Consider the following 26,312-nt stretch of genomic DNA (forward strand, 5'->3'; position numbering starts at 1 on the left):
AGAACTGGACGCAATATTCCAGATGCGGCCTCACCAAGGCTGAGTAGAGGGGGAGGAGAACCTCTCTTGACCTACTAACCACTCCCTTTCTGCCGATACAATTACTTTCCTCCACTAGCAAGAACAGCTACACAAGCAGGTAAAACAGCAGTGCTGTAGTAGACTTACAGTTTTTGTCAGATTTTTCTATTCCCCACAAGAGGTAGTCATAAATTAGGTATCTTACTAGTAATTCCAGCTATCACTTCTTAAGCTATGATAGTAAAATGACAGTTTTCAAGAACTGTTCCTCAAGTTAGCCCTCTGGAATTGTTAAAAAATGTTCAAGGAAGTAATGGGGAGCTGTTTAAGGGAGAAAGCTTTGAGGGGGAGTTGTGTGAGGTGAGTAGGTAGGGGGGCAAGTTCACATCTTTTCACATCTCCTACTTCTTGTATCTCAGCACACTATTCTCAGCACTGCAAGTGCAGAACACTGCCACCTCTAATCACCTAGGAGCGTCTTAACGGAAATATGCTCAGGAATGCACACGCTTACAGAATACATTACTGAAGTGGTCAAGACACTCACAAGAATACCTAGCTTCCAGAAGTAAGCCTAAACAAGAGAGAAACGTTAAGCAGAATGACCAAAATACAAGGAGACAATGAATCTACATGAACTTATGCATTAACTGAAAGAATCAAGACAGAAGCCATGTATTTGACAGAAAAAATAAAGTACATGTTGCTGGTGTATTAGGATAGTTGCATACAAACAATGAAGGAAAAAGAAATCAATTCTGCTTTTTCATACAGGAGAAGCAAGTGAACAATCATTAATACCCAAATAACTCTGAAGTTTAACATGCATATTATTACTGACACACATAACACTACAACAAAGCCTTTAGTAGGATTCAGAAAATAATATATACATACCTGCTCCCCTCTCTCTTTCCCAAATAGCTTAATTCACACTACCAACACACCAAAATGAAACTATCTGTTCACAGACATAAACATCAGATAATTAATTTTAAAAAAATAGCTGACAAGCTTTTCTGGAGCACCAATATTAACTATTCCTAAAAATGACCCTTCGCTTTGGCATAGATTCTCTCCTGTTCATTCCTTTTCATGAAACCTTTCATGCAATGTATACCAAATGATGTGATCACCAGCAGTTATATACCACGTTATAGACTATGGAAGAAATTTTGTGATTTCACAATAAAAGATTTTTTTTCCAGAAGTAAGAGTTTCCATAAATGCTTCAATTCAGAATAGGATTTCATTTTTTAATCCAAAACAGCATAATATTTTACATTGAATGTTGCATGCAATGTCATGTTCCAGCATATACATCACTGAAATATTTCCATGATGAAAGGGCCAAGTGCAGCAAAGTATTTTTAAGGCATGAGGCCCTATCATCAAGATAAGGCTTGCATTTGAGAAGTTTTCCACTCCCTCCTCCGCTGTGAACCAAACATCTTCCCCGCTTTCGGAAAGCAAGAGCAAAATAATGGAGGTGGTTTTGATGCAACATACAGCTGACAGATGCCTTGTGAATGGTTTCTAAGGAAAATATAACCCAACTACAATGTCAAAAAGAAAAATTTACACTATCAAAACATCCTTCTTCATGTGTAAAGGAAAAAGAAGCCATGAGGACAGTTCTCACTCTTGGGAGGCTTTTAAACTTTACAAACACAGCAGGTAGGTCAAATTAAGAGGACAAGTATCAAAAAGATACAGCAACGTTATGAAAGGCAACTTTTACTAACATCGCTTACCCCAGAATTTTTGTATGGACAGATGATTCATTTCCTACATAACAAATCCAACACTTTCTCTGAGCAACATAAAATTATCTTCCTCTGTTTCTGTCATTATGGCTGTTTTTGAGAGCACTGTTTTTCTCAGAGCACATAACTACCCTGCAGTGGCAAGAATTCTGGAACCCCAAATGGTGAGTTTACCTCCTGACACTGCACAGAGTTTCTGTTCCTGCAACACAGTAGTTCTCGTTCTTTTAGTCACAGCTATAAGCAATCTGGAACATCTATGCAGACAATTTCTTAAAATGTTTACTGATGGCATTATGATACAGAATGGGAACAGATTCCTAGAAAGATTCTCTTCTCAAATCATTCACACAGAAAGGAGACTGGTTTACTGCTAGGTAAAAAAGGCATTAACATTCTTTCTTAAAATAAATAAGAAAGTAAGAAATACCCAACTTTGTGAGGCCTTGTTTGGGTTTTTTGTTGCCCCCCACCCTTTTTTCTTGGGGGTGGGGGGCATAGGGGTGTTTTTTTAGTAAAAAACAGAAAAGATGAGGCATACAGAGAGCAGAAACTGTTGAAAAAACAAAGTTAATAAAAAAACCCAAACAAACACCTGAACAACAAGCTGATGTGCTTATTATAATCACAGCAAGTGCACAGAAAGCTAAATGTCAAGCATTACTACAGATATAGGTCAGCAATTTTTACTGTTAATGCCATTCAGCAGGTACCCATGGCAGGAGGTAAAATCACCTAGTAACGATTTCAGTTGCCTAAAATAAGTCAAACTGTTTCACCCTTTTCTCATTTTGTCAGTGAATAAAACTGCTGCTCAGAACTCATTTTAACCACAGGAGGGAAAAAACAAAAACCAAACAAACAAAACAAAACAAAAAAAAAAAAAAAAAGGAAAAAAAAAAATCCATCCTTACCATTGTGATGAGAACTCTGTATTTATCCAGCATTGCCTGGTTGTCATGGCATCCTGCCAGCAACTGCCAAACCTCTGCCCTTAGTGCTTCTGGAACACCACTTTTCACCAGAGTAGACAATCCGTTGGGTCTCACGACAAGATTATTGTGCCTGAGAAACAAACAATCATTTGAATATTATACTTACTTGAGTAGAAATCAAAATAAGTTTTTAACTTCCCAACATTATTCTGAAAAGCAGAGTTAACTACCGGCAACATAAGCTTTTCTTCCACTGGTTACACTGAGTAGTATTTGTCAGATGGAAAGCAAAAATTCTGCAAAGATTTACAGTAAGAACCAGTGGCAAAATATAGTGATATACAAATTCTCCAGGTGTAGAGAAATTAATTAAAATTAAAACAACAATCAGTTGCAGAAATTTAACTAAACTGGCTAATGAAGAACAACTGGAATTGAAAGTGGAAACCATGCATCCGTGCAGACAATTCAATTTAAATATCTGTTCAACACATACATTTAGCTTAGGTTAAAAAAAGGAAATTAAAAATAACCTAGGCTACATAGAGAAGTAGATTTTGGAAAACAAACAAAAGTCAGTTTCAGAAGAACTAAAATGAAAACTGAAGTTCCAGTTTTAGACTTCATGCCAAGAGTATTTTGCAAGTGCCACAAAGCCATAACACTTGCACATACCTTGGTAACATCCCACCATTCCAAATAAATCTGCCTATTAGTCTCAGCTGGTGATTTACTATCTTGTGTGTTTGTAGACACACCAAGAAATGCAGGAAGACAACTGCAGGATGACTGGTGTTTTATTTTTCAACACTGTGCAATTAATCCTACAAAAGTTGGTACACTGAATTATGAAAAGGCCATAAGCAGACAGACTGAATACTAAAGATGTGTTTTTCAAAAAATAATCCAGTCACTAAGCCCATGCATTTATGATAAAAAATCACTGCACATGGACCACATTGCTGAGCTTTCAGTCACAGATGTTTAAAATCCTGTCTGAGCTAATAGTGTTTACTGATCTAGATTAAACCTCCCTTTGACTTATGGCAATTTTCATAGCAATGCAGCAGGAAGCCTGTGTGAATTGGCTCTTTATTCTTTCCAACGTAGGAAGTGCTTTGATCTATTATTGTTTTGACCATTACTCTGTTTTTCAACTCTACTTGTAGGAGAACAGTGAGAGCAGCAGTTTAGCCAAATGCTAGCAAACTGCAATTAAAATTAAATAACCTACAATTTCATCCTCCATTTCAAGTGAAGGTTTAGAGTACTCATTCTTTGAAACAGGCGATCAAAGCATAAACAAGTTCACCACTACTGTTTAAAAGGTGCCCTAAAGAAAGTTCTTCTTCCTATGCTCCGAGGATTATATGCCCATTTTTCCAAATGACTTGAGAATTCTAAGAAAGAGTATGACTACATAATGCCCTTATTCTTTTAAGCACTAAATTATTTTAAATTTCGCATATGTACTGCAATACAAGTCATTTCAAACTTTGCCATTCAGTTAGCCAAATTAAAAGCCAACTAGTCCCTTTTCTCTTTCTCTCTCTCATCTTGCAGCAAATCACATTAGACTAATGGTCTTGTGATGTGAAAAAGCTAGAAATAAATAATATTCATGGAAATATTAAAAGAACTAGATAAGTGGTTACAATTTTTGAAAAGTAAAAACAAGAATAAATTAAAAAACAAACAAAAAAAAAACCAACAAGACCACATCAGAAACTTAAAGCTCAAGTTGTGTGAAAATGAAGCATCCATAGCTCACTTCAAATCAGATTAGTTTGAGTACTACATTTGGAGGTGGGCCACTAGGATGATCAGAGCACCTGTCCTGTGAAGACAGCCTGAGAGAGCTGGGCTTGTTCAGCCCAGAGAAGAGAAGGCTCAGAGGAGACCTTACAGCAGCCTTCCAGTACCTAAAGCAGGTCTACAAGAAAGCTGGAGAGGGATTTTTTACAAGGGCAGCTAGTGACAGGACAAAGGAGAATGGATTTAAACTGAAATAGGGAAGGTTTAGATTAGATTATTAGGAAGAAATTCTTTACTGTAAGGGTGGTGAGGTGCAGAACAGGTTGCCCAGAGAACTTGTGGCTGCCCCATCCCTGGCAGCATTGAAGGCCAGGTTGGACAGGACTTTGAGCAACCTGATCTAGCGGAAGGTGTCCCTGCCCATGGCAGAAAGGGTTGGAACTGGATGATCTTTAAGGTCCCTTCCAACCCAAACCTCCTATGATATGCGTTGTTATGAGAAACACAGGTGTCCTTCACTGAGGACTCTGTAAGCATATAAAATAAAATGAACAGCTAAAAAGGAACATCCCCACAGAAATGTGACAGGGAATTTTTCAGCAACATCAAGAAAACAATACAAATGGCTTATGGCAATAGCTAACAGAGATGCAAATGCCATGCTGTAATGCCATCCTTACTACTGAATTTACAACTGAGAGTTAAACATGCTACAGTATACCAGATTTCACTGGATTTGTTAAATATTGAAATAGTTTTATGGTAGAGGTAATACTTCAGCAACATTAGTCCATGCAACAAAGCATAACTTTGTAATTTTAAGAGACAACTTCTCAGTTTCTCAATGTCAGTGAGAAACAGATTGATCATTAATAATCCTTGCTCTGTATTCTACTATAATGAACAAATATGCATTTATCCCTCCTTGTGTAGAGGCCCAGGCACTTCAACATTTCTAGGCACTTTCTGACATCTGTTTGGACAGACCATAAAAGCATACAAAAAAAATGCATGTCTTATTCTAGTCTTATCCTTTAGCGTATATTTTTAGGAGAAAAGAAATGGGTCAGTCATGAATGCTGACATCTTTTAATTTGCTACAAAGTGCTGTAATTCTCCTGCACAAAACGTAAAGACAATTTTAAAACATCAAAGAGGAAGGATATAAAGTAGCAATGCATAGACTATGATCCAACTTAGCAAGTAAACAAATATTTCTTATCAAAGACTATTGCCTATTACTACTGCTAAAAAAAAACCACAAACCAAACAACAACAACAACAAAAAAACTAACATAGAAACCAAAAACACAAGGAAATACAAACCATTAAAAACCCCACCACCTACATCAGAAATAGTTCCATACTCAGCTAAGCTAGCTCACAAGAACAACTTCCATGCTGAGGATGTCGCAAATAGTAAAATAATTTAAAAGTTATTCCATTACTTCACACCTGCTTATTGACTTTTTGGTAAATTATCTTATTCTTATTGCTGTTTGTATGTTTGAAGGAGACTCTCGGAGCAATGTTTCTGCTGAGTCAGGCCATTAGGTTAGACTGACATTTTAATGGAATTACAAGAAGCAATTTAGGTGCAAGAAATTTTTCATCTAACAGACAAATAAGCACACCAGTTTTCCAAGTGGAAATGTAAAACAGTAAATAAACAAAAATTAATAGGTGCACAGATATTCCACTAGCAGATGGTGCAATTTTCAACACACAAGATTTTACTTCAATCTATTTTTAGCTTTCAAATTGTTAACATTTTTCATATGTTACTGTTTCCAAGTTTTGCTCTTAAAATAGAACATCATGCTATTCAAGAATTCAAGTATTTTATACACTTGAATTTAACTCCAAAGGTAATACTGCTTGAGACACTCTTGCAGAAAATGTTTGCTACTGCTAGTCTTTAAAGTGTCTGCAATTTCCCACTTCTCATCCAATTTTTAGCTGATTTGAAGTAAGATGTTTTAACTACTAAATGATTCTCCAAGTTAAATGCATACGTTAGGACTTCAAAATAGTTTACTCCAAAGTCTTAAATCTTTTGTCTCATTGAACAGTATACAATAGTAATGAAGAAATAGTTGGTCAGGTGAAATTTGAGAGAATGAGCTGTGGAAGTTTATTACTTCAGCATGCTTACCCACAGAAGTCCAGGTATTTGGCACAGGCAAAAACTACAACTAATCAACTGACAGATGAATTAAATAAAAAATAAAAAGCCTAAAAACAATCAGAAAGTAGCATTTTCCAATGCAAATGCAATGCAAATTGAAATAAACCTGCCAAAATCATTGTTGGCTTTGAGGTGCAAGATATAAAATTGTAAACAATTTATAAACTCTCTCTTGGGATGTCCTTTAGAACAGGCTTTGGAAAGTTCTAAACAGCTCCAGAGCAGATCTGTTTACAGCATTTTCAGGTAAGGAAAACACACTTTATAAGGATCAACTTACCCCCACACTTTTCCTCTCTGTGTGAGTATTTGTACAATAATTTCATTAAATATTTGTTCTTCCCAAAGAGATTTTTATTGGGTGACAAAATAGTTAAAACAAGCAGAAGGAAGGGTTTCATTAAGCTCAATAAAATCTTGTGATGTCTCATTTACTAACCTCTGCGTAAGATCTACATTAAAGAGGAGGTCAGCAGTAAGAGGCTGTGTTTCTCCAAAGCTACAAAGTGGCTAAGTAAAGGGAAGAACTGCCCAAATAAATCCTTAGAATGTTTTTCAGCTCTCTTTTTGAAGTTAGGAAAAGAAAATTTTGCCGATTCCAGATTAAGGGCCTCCTATTATTTTTGTCTCAGGCAGCAGAAGCTATTACTTACAAAGGGAAAACCGAGTAAGTGGTTCTGGCATTTGCTAATAGTGTAAGGTCTCTTAGAGATAGCAAATACACAGACTTTTTCCTATCTTGGCAAAGCATATGCTGTTACTGAAGCACTTTATTAAAATGATAAAAATAACACTGCTGAGAACATACTCTACGGTTACAAATAGCCTCCATTTTACTCTCCAAGAGTAACAGTTTCAGTGAGGATCAGTCTTTCTAGAACTCCTTATCAACCGCCTATATATACCCCATTAAAAAAAAAAATAAATTAGTGTTCATAAAAAAATCATTCAATTAAACATACATGAGCAAGCACAAATGGCTTACATAGGGCAGATCAGAGTTGCTCTGCCTTTTCCACTCTAGCACTAAGAAGCACTGACTTTAGTGACAGGGTAACATGCAGCCCTAAGGAACACACGTGGCCAGAAAGTTCTGCATTTGAAGACACACCTGCAGTGTCAACATACACACCCTCAAACACTGAATGAAACAAGACTTTTGCAGACACTGTGGGAGAAATTCATCAAATAACTGAAAGTTAAAATAAGAGGATTTACCAGTCACTTTTAAAGTGACAATTCAATGTGTTTCGTATTTCAGTTTTTAAACTGTGTAAGCTGAAGAATTTCAAACCTCCTGCTAAGAGCATATAGTCTCATAAAACAAAAAAAGGTTAGTATTTAAAGTCTAAATTTAAGAAATAAAGCATTACCATCTCCCCAGTAATTCTCCCCAGGAATACAAAATCTTCTCAGGACAATCCTTTGACACATCACCAGTGCCACTGGAGAGTTCATTATCACTCTCTGCAAAAGAAAAAAAAAAATAAAAGGAAAAAAAAAGGAAAAAGAAACAGAAAAAAAAAATAAAACCTAAAGCATGCACAGATTTACCAAAGAGAACAGACATTAAAGATGCATACATACAGGTCTCAGACAAATTCTTCTCATATATCAGTTTTAAAAAACATCAAATGACATGGAAACTATTAGTGGAACTGAAAAGAATGTTTAGCAGACTTGACAAAACACGTGTATTAATAAAGTTACCATAAAGTTTAAATGAACAAGACTAGAGAATAGTTAACAGCACTGTTAAGGAAAAAAGGCTGGGATTTAGGAAAGCATTATGTGAGGAAAGATTCAAGGCTGTCAATTATCCATTTTAATGAAATTTCACAATGCAGTATTATCTAAAAGACACATCCACTCCAGACTCATATAAAGAGAGCTCTCATTTGAAGTATAGCACATAATGCTGTTTCGTTATACTGCATCCCTTAGCTGTCATTCTGCTCCCATGTGATACTCTGACATCAAGAAGCCTACTCAGAGCCACAAAATAATATTGTTAATGAAACAAATTCATGGATGAGCAGCAAAAAACAACACTGTAACATTTAAGGTTATATTGCATGTAGCAGAAAAGAATGTTTCAAATTGAAAAGAAGCCTCAAAAGTACTAATAATAAAACACTTAGAAAGCGATACATATCATTATATGGCTAATACACAAAGCCAGAAGAGAATGTGAGCCTGGGATAGTGTGCTCAACTAGCTATCCAATTTCCAAGGGTCTTATGGGTCTACAGAGCTGTTCCCAGTAAGTTGACCAGTCTAACTCTTCTGAGCAACTCCTCACATGAACATGGCTTTATAGTTATTTGGACTTTTCTCAGTTTTATCTGAATAAAATGCTGCTAAAAATTAAACATGAGTACAATTTCAACAATCCCAAACATTGACAGGCCTCCAACTCTAAGCATCTTTACTACACAACCTAAACACAACAAAGAAAGAGACACAGTAACAGCCCCATTATCCTCAGAAACCTCTGAAACTATGGACAGTTTGGATGTCAGAAGGTCTTCAAGGCTGCCTTCTCCTATAAACTGAGCTGTCTCAAGAAGCTAAAACAGAACAAAAAAGAAGGACCAAAGCTACATGTGCTTCCCAAATCCCTCAGATAATCTCTTCACACTACTCAGTCACATCTGGTTGTTGGCCTAGTATCTTTAATTCCTCAGGCACATTAAACACTTCACCTCCAACTTTATGTAGACAACAGTAGCAGTTCAAGCAGAAGAGTGTCTTCAGTACTTGAAGAACTACCCTCTTAAGTCTTCACCTCTGTCACTCTCACTTCAATTACACATTTCTAATTTACAGTCCCAGCAACTGTCAAATATAAGGCATTAATAAAAATATCATCAGGGCTTGAATTTGACAATGGACTGTGAAGACAAAGATAGCATATACTGTATTTCAAGGACAATTAACATGCTGCCCTGAGAGAAGAGAGAAGCTTATCAGAAATCTCCCTGAATTTCAGATTGTACATTAAATTAGCGAAACCCTTTGAAGAGACTGAAGAATTATAGTGCCTCTCTACAAGAGCTACTGGTGTAAACAAACAAATCTTGCAGACTGAAATAAAATCTGATAACGATGAGTAAAATCCCCAACAAGAGCAAAACATTTATAAATGAAGTTACACTGAATGTTCTCAGGAGAAAAGCACCCTAGTTGTTACCTGATCCAAACCTGAGTTTGCCAAGGAATATTAACATCAGACAAAAGAAACAAACCCCTTGTTTTCTCACTACACTGGTATTCTATGCAAAATTCTTCGAAGTTCTTAAGGAGATCAGTGTTACGTAGCATATGTACTGCAGCTAAATGTATCACAAAGCTACAGTGCTTTGGCCCCGAAAATGCTTTCATCTGGAAGGCTTATCAATATTTGAAATGCATTATTCAGTTATATGTCATAAAATCACAGGCCTTGATTAGAAAAGCTATATGCTCCCTTTCAAAGACGCTAACGTCAAAATTCAAAATGAAACACAGCAAAGAGCATAAACAGCTTTAAAAATACCTACTTTGTTTCCACTCTAAAGACTATTTGCCTATTCTGACCTGTGTAAACACTTAGGTATAAATTGAGGGGGAGGAAAAAAAATTTTTATATGTATATATTAAAAAGTATGTATTTATACATAATACATATAAAATTTTATATATATATATATAAAAATAGAGGCTGACGGAGGGATATTTAACTGTAGATGTTCTTGTGAGGTGCATTTACATACTTCTTTTTTTTCCCCCTCCATATTTTATAGCATTTATAAGCCAGCAACATTAGCCAGAGCATGATTTTATCCATACTTATCCTGCTGGGAATGCCACAGATCCCTTCTTCTAAATGTGCTGTGTACTTCTCCCTTCCTCCTTTACTTGCTCTGACCTCTCAGAACCTATTAAATGGACAACAAAACTTATGCCTCAGCAGAATGAGAGGAGGATGGGAGACATCCCAAGGAAGCAAACCTGAGAGGCTGGGTTGAAAATACGTTCACATGGAAAATAGCCTTTAAGAATACTTACAGATAACAGTACACCACTTAGGTTATTTGTTTGCTTGGAATTGCAATGTGATTAACAAAATTCAAAAAAAGCTCACAAAAAAAAAAGCTTTGTGGATGCCTCACAAACCAAATCCCTGAATTCAGAGTCTGTTTAAAGCAAGCCTGAAGGATTGCACTTACAAAGCCAGCATCTAAACAGCAAGCATCACTCTGCATGGCATCAGCACAGAGTCACATAATACTCCAGGGTGGAAGACACCTCTGGAAATCATCTAGTCCAATCTCCTACTCCAAGCAGCTCTAGTTACATCAGGTCCCAGGCACCAGTGTGGGTAACTCAATCTCAGATGGTGTTGGCTGGGATAGAGTTAATTTTCTTCACAGTAGGTAGTATGGGGCTATCTTCTGGATTTGTACTGGAAAGAGTATTGATAACACAGGGATGTTTTAGTTACTGCTGAGGAGTGCTTAGAGTCAAGGCCTTTTCTGCTTCTTACACCACTCCACCAGTGAGTAGGCTGGGGGTGCACAGGAGGGAGGACTGAGTGAGCACCTGCCTGGTGCTCTACTGCTAGCTGGGATTAAACCACAACAGGAGGATACTCTTGAACAAGTTCAAGAAAGGTACCCAAGTCCCTCTGAGTAGAGCCCAGCTCCTCAGCATTATCAACCACTCACCCCAATTTGCTGTTATCCACAAACCTGCTAAAGGTGCTCTCAGTCCCAGCACACAGGTAATTAATAAAGACATCTAACAGCACTGATCCCAGTACTGATTCCTGAAAGATACTGCTACTTGCTGGCTGCCAGCTGGACTATGGACCATTGTTTGATTCTTTCATTCCAGGAGTCCAGCCAACCTTCCAAACACATTATTTTTCACTTAGCCAGTCCCTATCTAATTGATTCAATGATAAGGACTCTATGCGACACAGTGTTGGAGTGTCTGCTCAAGATATACACCATCCACCACCCACCTCTTGTCCACAGCACTGGTCACCTTGTCACAGAAAGCAGTGAGGTTGGTCACAATGACCCGTCCTTCATAAATCCATGCTGGCCATTTCAAATGACCTTGTTTGTCCTTCACATGTTTAGAAACTACTTTGGGGAGTATATGCTCCATAACCAGTCCCATGGACTGAGGTCAGACTGACTTGGAACCTCCTTCTGGCCCAACGACATTTGCTTTTCTCTTTCGTGCATTTGCCATTTGCGTAAGTTAAATACTGAAGCCTGTACAGATACGACTCACGTTGGGGAAGGATTTCTGGATGACAGATTTTGTATGTAGTCTGTTTTGTTAGTCTACCTACAGCCAAACAAATGTATAAAAAGTGGTCTCTTTCAAAAATCTGTAGGGACATTCAAGAAAAAACTAAAAAAGAATAAAACTAACTGAAAAAAAAGCTTGACAACGTATTGGATATACTTAATTTTGTGCCTACTCCACTTAGAAACACTCATTACATAAATTATTCAGTATTATGAACAGACCATCCAGAATAGGACACAAAAGAGCTGTATTTTAAGTGGCCCAGTGCTAACATTTATTATGTAACAATATTTTATTGACTAGCCTCAAGTATAACTTTCCCCCCTTCTTTAGAAAACAGACTCCAACTCAAAGAAGTATGACTGCTGGTATGAAAAATCTCTTAGTACCTTGGCAGCACTTTAAGCAAAATAAACTATGGCTCATTATTCTTGGTAACCAATATGTGGAAAATGCTACCCCAAGCAGTCCACCTTTCATGTAGCAGAGGCACCTCTTTGGATTCAGTCTGATCCAGAATAGCCTGAAAGGTTGTTTTGAGTGGAAAACAAAACTTTCAGAATTGTAACAACTACCTTTGATATGAAATGGCAATACGGCTATTTTGGGCCAGAGCACATGTATTTGGGTTTTCTGTTTAGTTGGTTATTTTTATTTATTTATTTTTTACAATGAAGTACTTGTAACTGATGAAGTGTTGCAGAAGACCACCCTAACAGCGGTACACATTTGAAGCACTGTAATACCATGAGAGGTTTTATCTCCCAAGACAGAAACAGAGTGTGCTCCATCCCTGGCGGTGTTCAAGGCCAGGTTGGATGAAGCCTTGTGTGGGATGGTTTAGTGTGAGGTGTCCCTGTCCATGGCAGGGGGGCTGGAACTAGATGATCTTGAGGTCCTTTCCAACCCTAACTATTCTATGATTCTAGGATTCTAAGATGAGCCTTATGAAACAGCTCCACTAGTTACTGAATTCTTACTTATTGAAATAGTCTTACTTTTTAACTTGACTAAAGAGAACGCAGGTCTGGATCATATAGCCCCTTGCACATATTTGGCTAGCCTAACCCTACAAGCCTTCAGTTGCACCCCCGGAGCAGTTCATTCCAAGGACTTCATTACTCTTATTCCATGGATTATATCTCTTAGTTAGAACCTAATTCTTTTTACCTGCAATTTACTTTTCTTCTCCCAAGCAATTTTAGCACATCCCCCTTTATAAATAAATAAATAAATAAAAACCCACACCAAGGAAAACCCAAACAAAAACAAAACAAAACCCCAACATCTAAAGCTTTCTTTTTCTTCTCTAAAAATAAATAAAACAAAAAAACAACCTGTTTCTGTCCTCAAAGGACATATTCTCCAGACTTCCACCATTTCTGACTCTTCCTCCAATTGATAAGAGGTGTTGAAACAAAATACTGAGCCATCAAGTGTTTAAAACAGAAAAATTATGCACACAGTAACTCCAAATTATAAGCAAATACCGTGCAGTAGGGGGGAAAAAAAAAGGAACAAAAAAAACCACCAGAAAAAATGTAACAGAGAAATACGATCTTGGCCTCATGTTCCCCCACATTTATTCTTACAGCACAAGGCCTTCAAATACGGAACATGGAGCACGCTTAGAGGATAATAGCAGCCCAAGTTGTGCAAACACTGTAACAAAATACTGTGAAAGACCAACTCAGAAAAAAAGATAAATTGCACAGATTTTCCTCTCTCTGAGGAAGTACTGAACAGTCTCTTTCAAACAAAAAGTAACCAACTAATGTTTTTAATCTTCTTGGGTTTACAATGAAAAAGTACATTTTTTCATTTAAACAATACTCCCCTCATCTATATTTAATACCAGTTAAAAATAGATATGCAGCCACTTTTCCAATAGGTTCATTTCTCCTTAAAGAGATCTACTAGGTTACTACATCACCAAAAATACGACAATTCCTCAGAAGTTAAACTCAATTGTCTGTTAACAAAAAAGGCAAATAAGACAGGAAACCATACTGTTAGTTCAAACAGTTCAAGCATAAAAGTAAATAAGTGAAGTACATCCTACAATGAGTAGAAAGCATGAATATGGCAGATAAAAATGAACAGGTGGGATGTGAGCACTGATGTGAAGAAGAGAAAAGGATTTTTAATGAGTTTAAATTGAGAAGCTGTTACACGTGAAATAAAGAGTAGGTGGAATTGAAAAATAATATAGTTGGAGCAGCCTGAAGGAGAAGGAAATTAGGTCATGAAGACAGGTGGGAATAGAACTGGAATACTTCAAAAATGAGAAGTTTGATTTTTATGTAGGAGAAGAACAAAAATGAAGGGGGAGCTGAACTTGGCAGCGTATTATCAGAGCAATAAGATGCAGACGTTACTGGCATGGAATCATTCCATGCATACTAGATAAAAGAGGATTGTGAGAAAAGAGGAAATCACAGAGTATGAACTATAGGCTTGCCAAGAAAGATAAGAGTGAAACAAAGTTTAAGTCATGAAATTCACTCCAGTATTAAATAAGGCAGATTTCCAGAAAGGCCCATCTTTTCAGTGGATTACAAAATATTTTGATAAACACTAAAAGATTTCAAAATGCCTTCCAAATCATATATTTATGAAATTACAATCCTCAGCACATTTTCTAATTTAGGAGGAACAACAATAACCAGGAGCAGAAAAATATGATTGATGAATATGAACAATGACAACTTGCAGTGAACTGGCTCACAGGACCCTTCTGTTTATATACAGGTTACATAATTAACCCGAAGAAAATATAATTTGCCAGCTACTTAAGTACATATAAAGGCAGCAAAACCAAAAAAGATAACCAAATTCTTCACTAGAAACAAACCAGTAACAGCAAAAAAAAAAGTAATTCTTCTTTTTATGAACTATAAGATACATATTTGTTACTTACAACCATTCAAGCAAAACCTAAATGCTGATGAATCCCAAAAAATTTATTACCTTCCAAACCGTCTGCAAATTTAACTGCATCTCTACATAACTGAAAATCTAGATCTCAAAAAAACCTTACATTTGTTTAACACTGAAAGAGGGTGGAACAGCATGTTGATTAGATTAGATGATGTCTGTGTTTCACTCACTGCATACGATAATGGTTTTCACACATCTTATAAAGAAGTCTGTGCAAAATCTCTCACAGGATCCACTCTTCTACTTTGAAACAATCCTGCTGGCTGTGTTAAATGGGTAGCCAAATTGACTTTTTTTTTTATACAACAAAAATTCTACATTTAAAAACATACTTTAATTCTATCTATAGTATCTACACAGTTTCTTTCATCTTAAACAGGAATCATTTAAAAAGTCACAAAAATAACTGTGCATCCAAATCTGAGTATAAAAACATGAGCAAAGAGATGATTCTTCCCTCATGTAGTGAATGTACGAGTGAGCTACCATGACATATCTAAAGGTGATGTACAAATGCTTGAAGCTAAATAAAAGAGTGGAGAAAAATTACCACTTCAGTTCAGTAGTTTTGCTCCCACATAGATGACAAAGCCAACTAAATGCTGCACAGTGGAGGTATTCTTATAAATACAAACATCTTTCACATGTATTGTGCTGTCTGAAAACTGACATCTTTGAGAACACGCAAGAAAAATCAAATTTGAGATGACATAATTCTAAGGCAACGGAATTCTTTACTCAGTATTTATACTTACAAATTTGTAGATTGGCATCTACTGTCATATTTTATATAATCAAATGAAAAAAAATCAACATGAGAAACACATAAGAATTATGTATTTCTTAGCATTTTACCGAGGCAGCATGCAAGGCACTTTGCTTATAAAAACCTTAGAATTAACAAAATACTAGAAAGCTAATGACCAAAACTAAAAAAAGAATGTCACTTTAAGGTTAATAATTATTACTAAAATGTTGGGGGGAACAGTTTAAGTAATGTCTTTTAATCATCTTCATATAAATTATATAAATGTGGTTAAGTAAGATTTTTTTAATTATATGAAATGTGAAATTATGTAAGCATAGTAGGCAGCTTGAGGTCACAAAAAGTATGGCACTCATGACTGAAACCTGAGAAGACCCTCTAACAGTAGCAAGTTCTAATTCCTTCTTCAGATTACTTTAAACCACACTTTTACCACACTGATTATAGGCCAACAAGCAAAAGACAACCACTTCTTGAAGCATTCAAAACATTCAAAATAATCTGCAATTGCGTGTAGACAAGATGCAAACACAAATTTATGTTCATCTATTACTGAAGTGTCTATTTGGAAAAGTGTCTATTTTACACCATAATCTGAAGTGGTTTTATATAAATTGTAAAAAGACAATTGAAATCCAGAAACATACTTCACCTATGTATCCAAGGAACTGAAAACTCCCTTAACCTGAAAGCAATTTTTCCCATCATTCTGGAAGAATAAAACAAAGCCGTCAACAGATTTACCTGCAGTATTCATGAACCCCAGGCCACAATTATGGAATTATATTTTGCCTTGAACTTCATGAAGTCAGTGTAAGCAACATATTTTATTAAAGGAAAAATCCCTACCTATAATATCTACCCAGACACACCCTGCAGGAGTGTCTTGCAGACTCTGGAGAGGAAGAGGAGAATACAATAGCTCAGACTAAGTCACATTTCTTCAAGGGCCTAACCTGCAAACCTAGCTTATAAAGTGAACTCCAGCAGCAATTTGGATTACAGGACAGGAAAGAATCTGATCGCCCAGCAGCTGACCTTCACTATACTCTAGCTCCCTATAAAACTGGAACAGAAGCAAAATTAAAATTCTCAAAATTTTCCATTTCATTTACAACCGTGCAATTTCATTAAATACTTCTGTAACCCACAGAAGTACTTCCAATTCCAAAAATTTCAAACACTTGCCTTTTAACAGAAAGGCCATACTTGCATGACCAAATTTAAATACAACTGTAACTATCAATAAGAACTGTCACCATTCAGCACATATTAAAAAAATTCTTCTGCATTCAGTATTTTTGTTTTTATATACTGAGGAAGGGATTATGTTCTCTCTGGCAGCACAATAACAGCTGCAGAAGTCAACTGAGTGCACTTATTCTATGATTTTTAATAACAAAAGTTAACTTCTAAGGCATGAAAACAATCCAATCCTAGAGAATGGATAGTAGAGTCCACAAAAATGACATCAGGCTCATCAGGAACAGTTTCTTTTCATTTGGAAGCTACAGATCTGCATTCTTCAGAGTGCTTGCATTTTAAAACTCATCTTGGCAATTACGGAACTGCAGCAAAAAGTTCTTGTCTGAAGACAGCCACTAGCCAAACGAACTCATGAATTTGGATTTGTATCATTTTAGCTCATTTTTAATGGAGATGGCAAAAAGACTCCAACACAGATTTAATTTATCATGGTTAGGACTCATCAACATTACTCTGTACTGAATTAACGTTAACAAACAGTTCCTATGAGTTATATCAAGTTACCTTTAATTTGGATAAAAATGCAAAGTTGACTATTTCCACACTACCAGTGTCATTCTTCTCACTAAGTCACCCTCATTTGTTCACACTAGCCCACATCGTAAACCCATATTTTATCACAAAATACTCTCAATAGCTCCATTGGCTCCTGTATCACCACTTCCTTTACTATTTTGCTTTTCTAAATCCTGTAAACAGCCTCTGTCCACCCACATTTGACACAGTATCCTGATTTAGTCTGGCTGTTCACCTTCAATCATTTAGTATTGCTGACTCCTTATCTATTGTATGCACCATTTTTTGTGCTGTCCAGTATGCTTAGATTTTTTGGAAGCTTTCAGGGTCCTTTCATTGCTATTTTCATTGTCAAATTTCACCATCTCCCCACAGAATTTCCATACCTCTTACATTATTTTTTTCTATTTTATCTCTTTTTGTCCTTACAATTTAAGACAGTTAGACAGAACACAGAAATAGTTTTACCCTCCTAAGATTGTTTTTTCTTTTCTTTTGCTGCTCCTTCTTACTCCTACATCTTCATATTTAAATCTAATTTCTTCTTACTAAATGTCAATAACTAAACACTAAACACATTTCAACAGGATACTTTTTCATTTAATAACACTGTTTATGGATCAGTACCCGCTACGTGGTCAACTACATCCCTGCTCGGTTCCTAGCAGTCAGAAAAGTAACATCTAAATCATTACAAAACCTACTGCTGCAGTAAGTAAAAACACAAACCCAAACAGTTCTGGATTCCTGGAAGTCATCTGTGAGCGCTCTAGAGGCAGTCTGCAATTCACGCTCAGAAAACTCTTCTTGAAGACTTGCAAGGCATGTTATCTTTTACCTATCATGAACTACCTGCTTCAAGAATGTCCGCTAAGCATCCTGTGATTACACTGCAGGCAATTTTTGGATTGGAACAAAACCAGTAACCACACATACAGGACCACATGAAAAAAATAAAAATTAAAAAGAAAAATTAACTCAGCTACAATCAGTTTAAAAAACTATTTTCTGTTTTTAAACAGAATTGCACTCACTTGTGATCCCTAACCTTCTGACATTATTCTGATTCAAGAAGAAACTCAAATGGCATTATTCAGTATCTCCTGAAATGTTGTATAGAAAAAAGAATTAAAATATTAGGGCCAAACAAAAGTCATCATTTCATGTATGGTCTAAGCAAGCACTGCTGCTAGAAGAAGACAACTTGTTCTTCCCCTTGTCCTTTGTTATTTGTTTCTAGGACTGGATATTCTCCTTGCAAAAGCTTCTGGAAAGCAAATTTCTCCAATCCTTACGCTCACACATGCAGCCACCCACTTTATCCTGCCATAGAATGATACTACAATAAAAAAGCTTTGGGCAGCTTTGCCTTTTTTGACTAATGTAGTATACCAACCAACACTTCTGTTACATGTTCTCACTTACTCCTAATGCTGCAAAAAAATTAGTTCAACCAATTGCATTCTGCACCTTTTCAAGGTTCTACTCAGAATTAAATATTAACAGTGACCTTTTTGCTTGTTGATAAAAATTGATACTTAAATTCACTTTATCTGAAACCATTCCAGGAACTGTAATATCTTCCTCATTATATATTATTTTAAAATTATATTCTGTAATACGAAACTTCTTATCACAGAGTGTACTTTACATTCTAGGTTTTGACAAGAAATCATTAATATTAAGCATATTTTAAAAATTACTATCTCCAAAGCAAGAAGCCTTACATGACTGGGTTGCCAGAAATATCTATTACATTATTAATAATTTAAAAAAGGAGAGATCTTCCAAGATCAACCTCACTTTAAGTAACTACTGCACAATCTTTGCAAAAGTCTTATTTTTTTTTTTTTTATACAGCTGTTCTGATGAAAAATAAAGCTAAAATGGGAAAAGGCTATTAAAAAGCTAAGTATGTTATTTACGGAATATATCTCAATTTTCTATAACAGTTGCTGCACATTTCAAAGGGACTACACCTAACTCTAGTATACTAATTATTTTAAATCATTATTGCAGGGGGCAGGAATCATGTTTGGCCTTTCATTAAAACAAAAAGAACAAGAATATTGGAAAAGATGCCTTCTTTCTTACAAACATCTTTATTCATATGCTCATGACATAAAGACATCTCACTGAGCTGTGTGTATGCACACACACAGAGTACAGAGAAATCAGGTAAGGTCCAGATGAGGCATGCATTCTTACACAAATGAAACTGCAATGTATAGTGCTTCTGAAGTAAATTACATAATATTCTGAGGGCATGCAGGATAGATTATGAAGATATAACAAAAATAAGAGAACAAATCATAATCCTCAGTATCGGTAACGGGAACAGCAGCCTCTGGCCTATGAAATAGTAAAATCCTTATAATGCACACCTGCCTTAGGTTGCAAGCAGAAAAAAACCCTATATGGCCAGGTAGCCATCCTTAACCATAAAGAAAAGAAAAAGCCTTCTTCCAAGGCTAAGACAAGACATTGTAAACTCAAGGGGATTTTTTTTCCATCATCATAATTAGTACCCTGAAAAGAAAAAGAAAGAAAAAGAATGAAGAGATTTATTTAGATCAACTGCAAATGACTCATTTAACCTGCATATCCACCAGGATAGATAACTTCTAGGCAGATAACTCTCAATGCAGTTTCCATGAGAACAGTCACATCATGATATTTTTAATGTCTTCTCTTAGGAAGTAATCTACATTTAAAATATGCAAACTAGCATTGGGAAGCTAAACCAAAGTTTAACTTAGGTTCACACCCCAGTGGAATATTTTATAATAAAGTAAAGCCATTCTATAATGGCACTAAGAGGACAATATCTGAATTATTATTAATTGTGCTGCATTTATCAGCTTCTGGAAGAGTGCTTTACTCTTCCCAGTAAGAAGCAATATAAAAAAAAAAAAAAGTAGTCAAGACACTACTTGGACTCTATCCTACCAAACAAGCTCCAGAAAACATTCTGACTATACAAATCAAATATCCAGCACGGAGAACACCACCCACAGATGTTAAACTACTCTACATTGAACCACAAGACCCAAAGGTCAAATCTAAAATAATTCTTGCTATCAACAGTAAAGCAATCCCAAATAGCAATTAAATATAAAAGCTCTCTTAGAGAAAATAGTATTTTTACTATTCAGAAGCGGTGCTTGATGCAACGGAAGGAATAATCAACGCCCATCCCATTCCCTCCAGGAATCAGTAAAGGGTTTTCAGTTCACCAGTGAGCACTTAACTGGGGGTTTTGTAAGCCTGGTGTCACCTTAGTATGAGCGGGTTTTTTTGTTTGCAAGTGGAAAAGAGTAACCACATAACCATATCTGTCTGCTCCTGACTGTTTTAATCACAGGGTTCTGATTTGTGTTGCATAAACTAGTATCCACCTACTTATGTGTAAGTAAGAATCAAGAAGGAATTTTTCCTCTGTAAGTGAGCTTTTATATAGTATTGAGAGAACAGTGCCAGATATCTGAAGAATAACTGCAAAACTATCACGAGTTCTGGTTGATCAGATATCCAGTTCAAAAATGGCACACAGAAAGCCTACTCTGAATTCTGAATGCTATAGGCTAAAGTTCAGACAACAAAAAGATGACAATAGACCAAAGGTCTTCAGAAAAACAAAAACAAAACAAAACAAAAAAAAAAAAAACCCAAAAAAAAAACTACCGCCACCACCAAAAAAAAAAAACCTAACACAATCCCACATCCCTACCCACCGCCCCCCACCAAAAAAAGGAAAAGAAAAAAAAAAAAGACATGGTAAAGACACTGAGGTACTATTAGCTTCAGAAGGAACAAATACACTGGGTCTGTGAACAGCAGTGATCCCCAACATGATGCCCAACTGAACCAGGAGGTATTTTGTTAAAACCCAATTAAAAATGAGGCAAAACAAGTCACACGCTAGGCAGACAGTTTGGGGGTGGGAAAATTCCCCATGAGTCCAGGATTCTTTTTTTTTCCTTTGCAAAAAGGCACTTAAAGCCTGGCATTTCAATGCTGTCCTTTAGCAGCACTTTCAAGGCAAATGGCTTCCAAATCAGAAGAAAAACCCTCTAGAAAAGGTCTTCTATCTTGTTAGCAGGGCACAAGTGTATCAGTAACACATATTGAAGCGCACATTAAAATGGACATGTGTTGTCTGCTGCTGCTACTGGAAGGATGCCAAATTTGTAAATATGAAGAACTCCAAGTTGGTTTGTAAAAGTGCTATTACTGAAGAACCACTGCTAATAGAAAATCAGGTGTGATCTTTTTGTCCAAAGCAGTTGTATTTCTAATAGGCACAAATAGGAAGATTTAATGAGCAAATTAACAGCAGAAATATAACAATAGTATCTTTGGGAACTTTAAGTGATCTTTTCTTCTTACCTTCTTCTGCCTCATCCTCCTGGGATGATACAGGCCCTCCTCCACTTGTTGGGCTGACCAATTCTTCCTCTCTTGCAGATTCTCTTTGTAGACTGACAACTTCATAAATTGCATCCCCAGCATTTGTATGGCTTTTTCCTTCAGACTAAAATAAAATACATGTATGTATTAGGTCCCCACTGTTGATAAATATAGTTCTAATAGCATGCCAAAACCAAAACCCAAACACACACAAACAAATCTCCTACCAAGGCTAAACAAAAGTTTGGCCAAGACTCCCTCAGATTTCTTTGCAATGGCACCTGTAGACTGACAGTAATTGACAGCTCTGTTTCTCTAAGTTTTACAGGTAGGAAAAATAAAACTGCTGCCTCTTAACAACTTTAATTTAAGTATTGTTCAGAATGATGATAAAAAAAAAAGCTCACCAATCTAAATAGCTATAATGACATGAGGTCAAAAGAGAAACTGCAGCAAAAGAGGAGAGCACAAACAAAAAAAATATTGGAGTAACTAACATGACAAACAGGAATCAAATGCCTGGGATGGGGAGGGTGTGGGGGAAATATCGGTAAGGGGTTTTAGTAGGTAAAGACATGACTAAGAAAGAAACAAAATCTCACGCTTTCTGAAAGCACTAAATAGTGAAAAGCCCCTTGTAGGGTACTACCCCTTTCAATGTAGAAATGTATTGGCTGTACCTAGCTATAAAATTTGAGTTTGTGGCCTAAATTTTATTTCTTACTTGTATGTATGTGCATGTGTCTGTGTACATGCTCATGCACAAATCATGAATATTTGTCAATCTGACATTTCATTTAACTTGGAAATTTGAGCATGGTATCTTTAACTATAGGTCAGAATAATTTCAGTGAAAAATTATTTCTTTTTCCTGTAAAAGCAGTTTTTCTTCCAAATCTGCCTCTTTAGGGATTTGATAACTTTCATGTCGAACTACCTCAAAGCCTGTGGGGCAGGGTGAACTCGTCTGTTTTCTTTTTACTTCAGGGTGGAAAACTTCAGAGTTCAGCCTAAATCTTTCATGTTCAATGGACTTTCACATGAAAAAGAAGTTAGTTACCTATACTTCAAGCACTGGATACAAGGCTGCAACTTTAAAATAAAAGGGGTATTAGTTTTTCCTCTGAGTTACAGTTCTGAACACTATTACTATTCATTGACATGCAATGATAAATATATTTGTAGAGAATTGTATAAAACTGCAAACTAATGATTATATTAAATGAACCAGCCCAAAAATGTTGTGCTATTTTGGTTTTTGTGCATCTTGCCTAATTAGTTACAATAATTTTTTGCACATATTAAAAACATAGATTAACCATGAAAAAGAGAACGAACATTTCAGTAACAGAATATTCAATTTGTTCTGGGCGAAAAAAAAAAAAAAAACCACAAAACAACAACCAAACAAAATTATTACGAAGTTCGAAGGCTCCATGACACCTTTGCTGGAAATACACATGAACTGCTAACCAGCACCTGCAACTTCAACCAGCTAATAAAATTACGCAGATGGGTAGCTTAAATTGGGACTGCTTCAACTACACAATATAAATGATTTAATACTGAGAAGAATTTACTACTGTATTTTACAGTAATCATTCAGATCTGCTTCCTTTAAAGATGATATTCCATAGAAGCAATGGCTCCAACTATCAGCCAGTTGTGCTGACTGAGCTCAATGAACTTCAGGGTGCAGGCAGATACACGCTCTATTTTGTAACATTTAGCAGGATATTAGAGTCACTATCCCCGTTTTATTCTCACAGAACCCCATTATCAAGTAATTACAAAGTACTTGGTTAAATCAATCAAGTATTGATGCCATTAATATTATTAACCATCAGTATCTATAGCTTTGATTTTTGAGGAACTAAAGGCACGAGGTACTACAGATTTTGTTGTATGCTACAAGAATTACAAGTCTTCAGCTCCTTGCACATGTTCTGGTTAACTGCAAGACCCATTTCTATAAAACGAAAATAATTTGGTTATTTGTTTTTACTGAAGCACAAATGTGCTATATACAGGAATCCACCTCCACAAGGATCATGCTCTAATGACAAAAATGTGAATGAGTAAAACAGCAAGATAGATACAACAATCCTAAATCGCACAGCAACCTGCATTTATGTCATTGCTCTTATCTGACTTCACTTCCCCAATCTCAGTTCAGACTATTAAATCTATATGAATCCTTCCTCAGAAAAGGTCAGATTTTCCTCTGCCAATACAGACAGGTCTCATTTACCCCTTGCAGGAAATGCCATTTCATTGCTTGGTTTCTTTTGGAACATCAGTCGATGCTTCCTTACTGGAATGGGCACCTTGCTGAGATAGCCTAAGTCTGAAGTTCCCTGCCAAGGGCTCTGCATGCTATAACTCAGAAAGAGGCAGACTGCATACATGAATGTCTCACCAAAAGTCAAACACGCTACATTTGCACAATGACCAACAGCATTATTGTCAAGATTTACCAACAGCATTATTGTCAAGATTTTCCATCAGCAAGAAAATATACCACAGACTTCATAGTCCTGGACAGAGAAGCCATCTATCTTTGGAGCTGAGGCTTTTGATGTTAATCCACTGTTATATTCCCTAGTTACATTCTGTTCCATTCCCTAGAATCCACTTAGGCTCTGTTTTTAAAAACACAGAGAAATCTACTTTCTCAGATAGTTTAAAAAAAAAAAAAAAAATAGTAATAGTCTAACAATTTTAAACCTCTGCATTAGGTTCCTTTGCCTTTAAGGGACTATATTCTTACAGATACTTACCTTCACATTTTGAACCTTAGTAGTCAGAATTTCCCTTTGTTACGTATTAACTGATCTTACAGTGAACAATTTAAGAATCATTTCTCAATTTTACCAGTTAAATAGACTTGCTTTAGATGTCTGCACACAGGTGAGACTGCATGAAATAATAGAGAATTCAACAGGTAGGTTGAAAATTGTTTAAGCCCACAAAGTCAATGACTTATGACACATTTTGGTTGGATTTACAAAGTCTGCTGGGTTTGGCCGGGATAAAATTAATTAATTTTCTTCATGGTAGCTACTATGGGGTGATGTTTGGATTTGTGCTGGGAAGTGTAGATAACACAAGGATGCTTCAGTACTGCTAAGCAGTCCTTACATGCAGTCAAGGCCTTTTCTGCCTCCCACCCCACCAGCAAGTAGGCTGAGGGTGCACAAGGAGCTGGGAGAGAAAACAGCCAGGACTGCTGACCAAAGGGATATCCCAGGCAATATGATGTCATGCTCAGCATATAAAGCTGCGGAAGAATAAGAAGGGCAGGGGGGACAACACTTTGGAGTGATGGTATTTGTCTTCCCCAAGTAACCTTCACACGTAATGTAGCCCTGCTTTCCTGGTGATAGCTGAACACCTGCCTGCTGATGGGAGGCTGTGAATAAATTCCTTGTTTTGCTTTGCTTGCACTGTGTGGATTTTGCTTTATTTATTTATTAAACTGTCTAAAGATAAATCTCAACCCACAAGTTCTCACTTCTACCCTTCTCTCCCCATTTCACCAGTGGGGAGTGAGCAAGCAGCTGCCTGGTGATTAGTTGCCAGCTGGGGTTAAACCCTGACACAAAGGCATTGAACATTTATATACTACTTAACTGTTATGCATACTATTCTATGGATCTATATAAGCATCTCAAAAATAAACAGTTAAAAGAAAAAACTACTGACTTGCAGGCGTCACGTTGTAAAGACCAAATTAAGACATAAAAATAAAATGCTCCCAGCACCAACTTTCCTTAAAAAAACACAACAAAACAAGCAAACAAAAAAACCCCACACAAATATGGATTACCTGTTTTAACTTCATATAAAAAGTTTCTGTGAAGGTTTTTCTGCTGAAGTACCAGAAACGTTCATTGGCAGGATATATACGCACAACAGTCTCAAGCAAAAAACGAACTGGCTCTACTATTTCAGTAACAACCATATCCACTGCCACAGTCATGAATACACGCTTATCTGAAACAGAAAAATAAATCACATACAGAAAAGTAAGTCAAAGTTCAAATTTCTCAAAAGAATGAGAGAAGTAAACTGTTGTTCAAACTGAAAACTCTATGCAATTATTACTATTGTACCTATTACAGAATCATAGAATAGATAGGGCTGGAAAGGACCTCAAGATCATTTAGTTCCAACCCCCCTGCCATGGGCAGGGATACCTCACACTAAACCATGTCACCCAAGGCTCTGTCCAACCTGGCCTTGAACACTGCCAGGGATACAGTATTCACAACCTCCCTGGGCAACCCATTCCAGTGCTTCGCCACCCTCACAGTAAAGAGCTTCTTCCTTATACCCAAACTTCCCCTGTTTAAGTTTAAACCCATTACCCCCTGTCCTGTCACTATAGTCCCCACTGAAGAGTCACTCCCCAGCACCCTTATAGGCCCCTTTCAGATACT

At 36.5% G+C, this 26,312-nt stretch overlaps 1 protein-coding gene across 5 annotated transcripts in view; it reads right to left on the reverse strand.

Annotated features, from left to right (window-relative positions):
- RABGAP1L (RAB GTPase activating protein 1 like) overlaps positions 1-26,312 on the reverse strand; it is a 242,839-nt gene that overhangs the window by 182,889 nt on the left and 33,638 nt on the right. For all 5 annotated transcript variants that reach the window (XM_065674152.1, XM_065674156.1, XM_065674155.1 and 2 more), the window contains 4 exons: positions 25,700-25,866; positions 21,850-21,994; positions 8,039-8,132; positions 2,702-2,852 (listed from right to left, as the gene is read on the reverse strand). In XM_065674152.1, coding sequence (XP_065530224.1) covers positions 2,702-2,852; positions 8,039-8,132; positions 21,850-21,994; positions 25,700-25,866 — 557 coding nt within the window. The remainder of the gene's footprint in view (positions 1-2,701; positions 2,853-8,038; positions 8,133-21,849; positions 21,995-25,699; positions 25,867-26,312) is intronic.

Source organism: Lathamus discolor, chromosome 3 (assembly GCF_037157495.1).
Source record: "Lathamus discolor isolate bLatDis1 chromosome 3, bLatDis1.hap1, whole genome shotgun sequence".
Taxonomy (NCBI): Eukaryota; Metazoa; Chordata; class Aves; order Psittaciformes; family Psittacidae; genus Lathamus; species Lathamus discolor.